General features: G+C 43.2%; 1 protein-coding gene across 1 annotated transcript; it reads right to left on the bottom strand.

The window, feature by feature from the left end:
* Positions 1 to 7,199: 7,199 nt before the first annotated feature.
* On the bottom strand, positions 7,200 to 8,671 carry pou3f1 (POU class 3 homeobox 1). Its single transcript, XM_037676821.1, has one exon. It carries the CDS (start codon positions 8,669 to 8,671, stop codon positions 7,544 to 7,546), a length of 1,128 nt encoding a protein of 375 aa, XP_037532749.1. The 3' UTR covers positions 7,200 to 7,543.
* Positions 8,672 to 9,599: the final 928 nt, after the last annotated feature.

Here is a 9,599-nt window from a genome sequence, read left to right as displayed (position 1 = left end):
ACTGAAAGTGGACAATAAGTCACCCTACTCTTTATTCAGTTCTTACTGAGGTCCTGAGTCTGAACCTCATGGATGTGTGGCCTCTAACCATGTCCTTATCCTCTGATTGCAACCACAGAAAGAAACTTTATTCATTCTGAGCAGCAGGTGGACAGAGAGGCACCAGCTTATTACTTGTGGAGGACAGCATAAATGCAGTAGGTAGAGGAGTGAAGAAGAGGAGGGTGGATGCAGCGTCTTACTGAATCCAGCTCAGGAGGAGCCACCAAAGAGTTTGCGAGAGACTGACACAGATAGCTGAAGAGATGCACACTATTAACAGTTTTCTGTAGCTCGTTCATGCCACCAACTCTGTGAATCTCCTTTGTCAATAACAGCTAAAACTTTGCTGCTCGATAATTCACTTTTGTGCCAATTATTGTAAAGACAGAGCAGACTGACCTTTTGTCTTGTTTGAAAATCTAAAAAGTGGCACTGCTGGGCTCATCGGGAAGCAAAGGTAGACCTCCTGGATAAACCTGAGTTGTTGGAGGCTGGCTGAATGGTAATCCATGAAACCATAAATGACCTTTGACCCCCTCAGGGCCAAGGGTTGAGCTGTGCTAAAATATTCCTGTTGAAATCAGGCCTTTTTCTTTGAGCTTCAAACAGGCAAATCCTCCTCACAGTAATGATTGATGGGGCAGGGAGTGATCGACACTCACTTAGCCCTGGGGATGAGCCTAAATGGTAGTTTTGACACCGCAGCGAGACGAGGTTAAAGGTGATCAATAACAAGCTGGTGAAGGGCGGGGACAAAGGGACAGCCTGAGTGAGGAGGAGACAGGGAGGTGAAGGAAACAGCTCTTTTTAATTGGCCTCTGCTCATTAGTCCAGCAGTCACTGTCTTTGTGTCAGGCCAGCTTTTATCTTTCCATCATATATGTTTGGGGTTTGTTTTACCACTAAATCTGCACGGCTAAATTCAAGTCAAAGTTTTTCAGCCGTGAGGGAAGCGAGCCGAAGTGTAAACCCCTTCTCAGCTCACACACACCGGCAGTTGTGGAGCTTCTCTCAGACGTGAGCTGATTAGGCCCAAAACTGGAGACCGCTTTGCCTAATCATATCGCTGCATCCAAATCATCTGTGTACATTTCTAATTACATGGTGGCATGTGGTGTCCTTGAGCGCAGTGGCAGGCCTCCATTTCATCACGGCGCTCCGTCTATCCCCGCCTACTTGCCTCGTTTTTTTTTTTTTCCATCCCTCTCCACAAATCCTTATTTATTTATTCCCATCAGCTTTATCTTTGTTGCTGTTTCGCTTGGCTGTGTTCTGAGCAGCAGCACTCATTTGCCCACCGATCTATGTCCTTTGAACTTAGCATTGTGTGGTAAAGCTGACTGTCTGGGACTCTGGCATCAGCTTTTATTTTTTTATTTTTTCTTGTTTGGCTCCAATTTGCAAAGGGTTCACAATGTAGCATCCATGCCTACATGCATAACAAGAAGCATCAGCTGTGGGTGAAGGACAACAGAAACAAATAGATTGTATATCTGTGACATAAACAATCTTTTTCGGACCTCTGGGTGAGAATTCTTTACAAATCTCTCTAAGTTTGTTCAGGAAACAACAGAGATGCTCTGTGGATGAAAAAAATATGATTTTTTGCTGCTGCCATGCATTTCTGAATCATTTCTCGTTCTTTTTTGTGTACATTTGATTGGAGGAAGACCCTGAACATTTCTGTGCTCTGGGGTTAGATGACCTTCCTTTTTTTTTTACCAGTGTGTCTCTTTACTGCGAGGCCTTGTCTTTTCTTCCCTTCCCCAGAGCAAACCTTGTTACTGAAGTCAAGAGACGTGGCAGCACCTTTTCTGTAGCTGACAAAGGGGTTGATTTGAAGGTGAAGAGAAGGGACAACCTTTTACATGTTACTGTCATGTCCCTTTCAGGAACAACAATTAACTTTGCAGCCTTGTGCCGTCGTTTTAAAGGTCTGCTCAGCAGCTGTACTGTAACGCACAGTTTGCACTGCTTTCTTGTGAATTTCACCAAATATATTTCTATCCAACCAAACGAAGGCAGTCGGATCGGTGCAGATTACTGCGTTTATCTCGCCTTCCCCAACGCGTTCTGATCAAATGCTACAGTTGTCACAGTCATTGTTTAACGGCAACCAGATCAGAGAGGCAGCAGTAATTGCTTCCACTGAATGTCTCTAAAATATGACTTTCTTTGCACTGTAGACCACCAGCAGTAACATCTGTGTGCAGCTGCCTGAAGGCAAGTTTCTGAGATATTAGCTCCCCACTCTTAGAACTGTTAGTCACACTGACAGACACCTGAGGCGATATAAAATGTCCCTCAAAGCCATGAAGGAGGGAGTTGGGCTACTTCTCTTCTTTCAAACCTCTGAGTGCGGCGCAAAGAGATACAGTGAGGAAGGGAGAGTGACTTTCTAAAGCCACACTTATACCCCTCCACATATGGGGGCCATACCTCGCAGTCGACATGAAGGGAGAACCCATATAGCTACACGGTCCAGTATCATAAATAACACAAGACTTCTCCTCTCCCTTCTCAGTCTCCTTCACTTCTCTGCCGGAGTGTTTCATATGGTAACTAGGTGTTCGCTGTGTGGCCACATTGTTGCCCATCTTTCAAGTGCCTCAGAGGAGGAAACCTTGAGGTAGAGGAATAGAAGGAATTTTTGATGAAAAAAATACATTATTCTGTTCTTTTTCCAATCTCCAACCTCCCTTTTTTCTCTGCCACTTACTGTGGAAGAAGAGTATTTATTACATAAACGGTAAGAAAAGCAGAGTAGAGCTCTGTGGGAGGAAACGATGGTAGTGGAGAGAGGGAGTGTCTCTCTCTTTCACCTGTTGGTGAATAATTTTAGTTTAAGAAAGGATTTCTGTACAGTATATCTAATAGGTCTAGAGTTGAAAAAGTTGTTTATAATTGTTTTTTTGTTTGAGGGATCTTCATATAGTAATCATCTAAAAGAAATAGTTGTTTTAAAATAATGTCTGGCAGCTTTTCAATAAGACTAAGCATGGATGGATGGTCTGTAATGTATAATCTAACAAAAGAATCATAACTGTCATATAAGCCCCTCAAAATATATCCACGCTGAAAATGGTCTTCAAAATGCAGCAATTTGCCCAAAAATCATATGATTCCCTCGTATTATTCCCCTCTTCTGGATGATGTCAAAGCTAAAGAATCCCAAGAACATTAATCGTCGGCTCCCATTATTTCCATAATTACCAGCACTAGTGGTGTTTGTAATGTCATTAATAACAAGCGTTGCCGTATAATGCGCATAATGTTATTTATCTGTTGGCAGATAGCTTGATGCTGCTAATCCTCATTCATTTTCTGTGGATCAATGCAAATCCGCTAGCGTGAGTGAAACCCCCTCCCTCTCTTCAGAGCCAATGGTTCCTAATGTATTTTCCCACCATTAACCAGCCATAATCCCTGCTAATCATCACTAATCCACATCTTCTGTGTGTCACAATACTTCCCTGATGAAGGAGGCATGCGCTGTTTGCTGGTGCTGAGGCTGGATCGCTGGAAGAGCTGCCGAGGGCCCGCTCAGTGCAAGAGAGCAGACTGCTGGGAGGAGGAGAGGAGAGAATGAAATCTGGTGTTTTGTGGGTTAAGTTGCTGCTTTTTGCTGTTTTCTGATGAGTTCTGCTCATGTATTATTGATCTTAGGGCAGAATGGCGCTTGTGTCTCGTCATAGGGTGGAGAATAAAAACTGTACGTCATCAAGAAATAACAGTGGCTGTGAGTCACCATCATGTCTCTTAGCTTGGTCCACTGTCCCTCCGTTTCACCGCTCAGTGGGCCTTCGGCCTGATGCACATCTCATCCTGTTCCTGTTGGTCACAAGAAGCTCGGACAGGTGTGAGAGCCCGCCTTCGTTTCTGTCCGAGTCACATTTAATCACCATTATCAGTTTATGTGTGAAGAAGTAAGCAAAAACATAATTACTGCACGGAATGAGACACATCGATGTTTGCCATCCACACAAGTTAGAAAATGCATCTGATGCAAACACAACAACGTGGCTCAGGTAAAGACGAGACACTGAAGAAAACCTACGTCTGTTGCTGTGATGCTCAAAGTTAAGGCAGACAGATAGATGAGCAGGGCGAGCGAGACTCTTCTACAAGGAGCTCTGCTGCATGATGTAGGGATTTGGAGACAACCAGAACCGTTACACAAACGCCATGGATTCTCCGGAGGAGGTTGAGTTCATAATGGAATTGATCAACACAGTGGAGGACATCGCTTCTTTTTTTTTTTTTTTTCAAACATCCCAAGAAGTTTGCTGACCAGGTACGAGGAGCTGAAAATAGCTGGGAAAGCTTTTGATGAATGACAGGTCTTTTCTCACATTAAGACACATCAGACAGAGGGACATTTAATTTTAGCTGAATTAGCTCCTTGTAGTTTATTCCCTACAGGTTGCCACAGTGTTTGGATTTATTTCAATAAACTACATAATGTCTAATACTAATAATAGCTGCCATGAGACACAGCTTTGACGTTGCAGAACCCGAGTGTGACCAGCAGGGGGCGGGTTTGAGTCGTTCCTGGCAGCCGGGTTCTTGTGGCCTTCAACACTTTGACCACTTCAGCCGCTTAAAAATAAAGAAATAATCGGTTTATGCTTTATTATGTCTCTTTACGTTAGTTGTTCCGGTTGCACAACATACACATATTTATAGGTGGGATTAAACTAAATTATGAAAGTTTGAACAAACATTCACGGATGGCGGGTTTTGCTTCGTGATAAGCAAAACACGTTTCCAAAAAGGTTTTCTTTAGAAAATGAATATCAATTTAAACTTCACGTGACGTTTTTAGCTTTGATCTTTTCCCGTTATTGTTAAATACGATTAAAAAAAGTAAACAAAAAAAAAGTGAAGCAAAGAAAATCATATTTGATGTATTTCACTTTTTTTTTTTTTTTTTTTTTTTTTTTAGCCTGAACGCTATGGCGCTTTAATAAACTTTAACTTTTGAAGATTTGTTTTAAACCCTTAAATGAACAAAACCAAATTGTAATTGGCGTCAAAACACGGCTACCATTTTTTTAAATTTAATTTATTCAAAGGTGCAATTTATATAAAATAAACTGAGGGTCGTGGTTTGCATTCAACAGAGAGGCCTAACTCAACAGATCAAATTATTTCTATCAAAATGCAATCAAACATGTTTGAGTCTGGCCTTGCTTTAGGAAAACTTTAGGCCCTTTCCTTGATGCTACATGTCATTTTTATTTTATTTTATTTTTCTAACCCAACTTTTTATCTTTGGATAAATGGTGGATCATTTGCCTGCAGGCAATTCTGTCTCACATCAAAGATTCGTCACAATTCTTCTCTTTAAATGCCAAAAACATGTCAAGTGTTATAACATATGGAGGGAAAGAGCAGACTGTAATAGAAGATTGTTTATTTTGGAGACTTGAAACGAATACACATATAAGATAAAAAATATATAAAAGACAAAAAGAAAAATTAGAACATAACTGCGTGTTTTCAGCAATATTGCACAATAAAATACAGAAAGTTGTGCAGAGCGTCAGAGTGTGAAGTTGTCAGGGAAAGCCTGAGGTGAAACACTGATGTCAGAGCCCTCAAACAGCAGCCTGGTTACATAACGGATGGGTTTCAACTGATCCGAGCGCGCGCTGCGCGCCAGGGCGCACAACACAGCGCTCAACTCCATCCTCCTGTTTACCTGCTGAAGCTCCAGCAAACAAAACAAACAAAAACACAAACAAGAGGATCGCACCCCAATGAAGACAAAAGACCATTTCTTGTATATATGTTTTATGTAAGTAATAAAATATTACTATAACATAAATATAAATGTGACTTCGCAGTCAACATGAAGCAGTCAACATACAAACAATGTAGTAAACAAACAAACAAACAAACAAAAAAAAACATATTTAAATCCACTGCAACAAAACCTTTGACAGAGCTAAACAGAAAGCTCCAAACACCTTGAAGAAATAAATATTTATATATATAAATGGTCAGATTCATAAATGAAATCATATTAAAATATCTTCTTGGAATTAGTAAGTGTACAAAACTGCCCGGAAAGAAACAAAATAAACAAACAAACAAACAAAAACATTATCTCAGAACAAATACAAGTTTACATATTGGACATATTTACAGATCGGCAACATTTTCTCTAAAACGTTTATTTTATTTTTTTTTATTATTTATTTTTATTCTTGAGAAACAAAAACCCTCATCTGTATTGAATAGCACAGCTGTAAATGTTCTGGTTCAATATTGAGAAATGACACATAACCACGCATGAGATTTTCAGATTTCCTCACCTACAGATCGAGAAAAAACAAATTAAATATATTTAAAGAAAATCTTTGCTTTCTTTACCATTAAACAACCTTTTTTTTGTTTGTTCTTTCTCAGAGTCTCGCGATTTGATTTATGATACCAAAGGAAACGATGTTGCAACCGGATTTAAACTTTTAAAAGCAGAAATAAATCATGGACAGGCGTGATTTTACCTGAGTTATTATTACTTTTCATTTGCCCAATGTCTCATAAAATGTTTGAAATGGGACAGAAGCAGTGGCAGCAGTAAACATTTAGGCTTTTGAGATCACATTTCTAACAACAGATGAAAAGGAAATAATTTGAACAATATTAAGAAAAAAATAAGTGCTCCATGCAAAAAAAAAAAAGACAATAATTTAAGAAATATGCAAATTTAGATTCTCTCTTTTAACGTTTGGTGCCGTTTGCAAATTTCGACTTGGTCAGCTGCAAAACGAAACACTTTAAGGCATGCAGTCAGAACCTGCGCGTCCTGTTGCACTGGACTTTTGAACTAAAACGGACCCGACTCCAGTTTTTTTTTCCCCAACTGGTCCACCACCATCATCATCATCATCACCGCTGTGTAAACAAAAGGCTGCGCTGATGAGTTCCAGTGCAGCAAATAATGTCGGAAATCATAAACACTCTGCAGGAACAGACGCTGAACTTAACTAAAACATCACACTTCATATCAAAAAGAAAGTATACTAATACTCTGAAATCTGGTTCATCGGATTAAGCCTGAAAAAGTAAAAGTGTTCATTCAGTGTGGGCTTTTTTTTTTTTTTTTAAATGTATTATTATTTATTTCCAGTGTTGATGATTTTTTTTTCAGGCAGCCACCTCTTGGTGATCGCCAAGAGTTCACGGAGCACCAGGAGGAGATGGGCTCCGCATGTCTCCTCCATAAAAAATTTGGTTACAAAAAAGATCTTTGCTTCACTTTGAATTGAATCAGCTTTAGCGATTTCTCCTCCACCTTTCCTTAACATTTCTCCCCTTCTGTCATCTATTCGGTTGGATTTCTCCAAATACTAAAGGCAAAACTGAACTGCTCAACTTTCTCGTGTCTCTTTTCTTTTAGAAAAACAAACAAACAAACAAACTTAAATACTGTAAACTCCACAGTCCCGCTCATTTTTCTCTACATAAATGTTCGGATTGTTCATGAAAATAGTCACTGCACAGGACTCTGTAGTGTGCGGTGTAGAGGAGGGGTCTCTGCTTGGGAATATACGTCCTCCATATTCGGGTGAGGGACCCCCACTGGTGTCATTCTTTTCTCTTTTTGTCTTCTGTTGCAAAACCAAACGCGGACAACCTCTTTTTCCAACTGCAGAGTGCCGGCTAAAGTGCTGATTTCGTGAGCAGATGGCTTTGGGCATTTTAAGAAATGGTTTTCCAGCGCCCCTTTCACCCCCACTTCAATGGAGGTCCTCTTCTTTCGTTTCCTGCCCTGCGCTGCAATCTTGTCCAAATTGGTGGGACTGCCCGTGTTGGAGTCTGTCTCCTCCAGCCACTTGTTAAGCAGCGGCTTAAGTTTGCACATGTTCTTGAAGCTGAGCTGCAGCGCCTCAAACCTGCAGATGGTGGTCTGAGAAAAGACGTTTCCGTACAGGGTGCCCAAGGCCAAGCCCACGTCCGCCTGCGTAAAGCCCAGTTTGATCCGCCGCTGCTTGAACTGTTTGGCGAACTGCTCCAGGTCGTCGGAGCTGGGCGCGTCCTCGTCCGAGTGGTCCTGGTGGTGGCTGAAAGCCTGCTGGGGCGACTCCATCTGGTTGTCGTGGCTGCCCGTGTCGTCGTGGAGTGGGTCCCGCATGCCGTGGTGCAGGGAGCCGGGCTGGGGGCTGAGCATGGCGTTAAGGTTTGTGTATCCGGGCTGGGAGTAGACCAGCGACTGGTGGCCGTTGGACGCGGGGGACAGCGGGGATAAGTGGTGCGTCGTGGCGGGCGCCCACGAGCCGTGGTGGGCATTCTGCGTCTGCTGGTGCACCAAATGGGATCTGTGGTGGAAGCCGCTGCTCAGGTCCTCCCTGCTCGCCTGCACGTTGGCTTTGTGCTCCTGCTGTCCGATGTGGGTGCCGCTGGACCAGTCGGTGTTGGAGGTGGGCAGCCACTGGTGGTGCGTCAGGCTCATCGGGTGCCCCGTGTTGGTGGCCGCGAGCCCTTGCAAATACTCGTGGTGCATCATTTTCTGCACCTCTCTGTAGGTCGTCCCCTGGTGCATCCTGTCCGAATCCGGATGCATGAGCGGGTTGGACGGTAAGGAGTTATTCCGCGGAATATACTGAGCTGTTGTCGCCATGGCTCCAACTTGGAAAACTGACGAGCGTTTCGGAGGTCTCCAGGCTTTAGAGCCAAAACGCAACAACCTGCTCTGGGAGGTCTTGGGGAAGGGCGAGGACACGCCTCCCCTCCGTTTGTATTGGCTCCTCTCCGATTCAAGCCCACAGGGGAGGATTTCAATAGGCGCACGGCTTCAGAGCGCGGCGCGGCGCGTTTGCGGCACGCGGTGGATGGAGGTCCGGTCTTACATATGTTCTGGAAAAAACATATGTTCTACTTATGAAATGTCTCTTTGAGTTTTTAACAGGACGCCTCTTGTTGTTTGTCTTTAACATGACTTTCTTCTCCCCACCGAAGGCGCGCGGGGCGCAGCGGGTCTGATCAGGTCTCCTCCCGGTTCCGATCGGTTGTTTTGCAAATAACCACGTGGGGGAGTGCGTAGATCTTTCTGTAGGTCCCCCTCCACAAACGCGCACACACATTGCACACGCTGACACACGCGCGCACCTTTCTAATAGGTCACTGATGATTATAGCGCTCCTCATTTTAAATAGATTATAAGGCAGCCTCCCACACAACGAGATGCGCGTGAAGCAGCTGATGTGAGGCGCCTGGGAAGGTGTGACAAATCTGAGAGCATTTGCTCCATTTCAAAGCCTCCGCGTCTGTCATTTACTTGTATTGTCTCGGGTAATTTTCAGTGTTGTATGATCTCATCATCACCACCCACTTAAGTCATGACGGGGCCAAGACGCGCTCGGGTTGTCCCCCTTCTAACCCCCCCCCCCCCCCCCCCGTCTCCTCCATACAGTGCAGGTGACATATTATACACAGTTCATTCACAGTGTTCGGGGCCTTCATTTTGAAACCGTGAAAGGAAAAAAGATGACTGCAATCAAGGCTAAGTGCCTCTAATTATTAACTATATATCATAAAACATTCTAATT

This window comes from Nematolebias whitei, chromosome 5 (assembly GCF_014905685.2).
Source record: "Nematolebias whitei isolate Nwh7 chromosome 5, NemWhi1, whole genome shotgun sequence".
Taxonomy (NCBI): domain Eukaryota; kingdom Metazoa; phylum Chordata; class Actinopteri; order Cyprinodontiformes; family Rivulidae; genus Nematolebias; species Nematolebias whitei.
The sequence above is the reverse complement of the archived record's forward strand: the minus strand, read 5'-3'. Positions and strand labels throughout refer to the sequence as shown.

Coding starts and splice junctions, on each gene's coding strand:
- pou3f1 (XM_037676821.1), bottom strand. CDS start 8,671: ATGGCGACAACAGCTCAGTATATTCCGCGGAATAACTCCTTACCGTCC.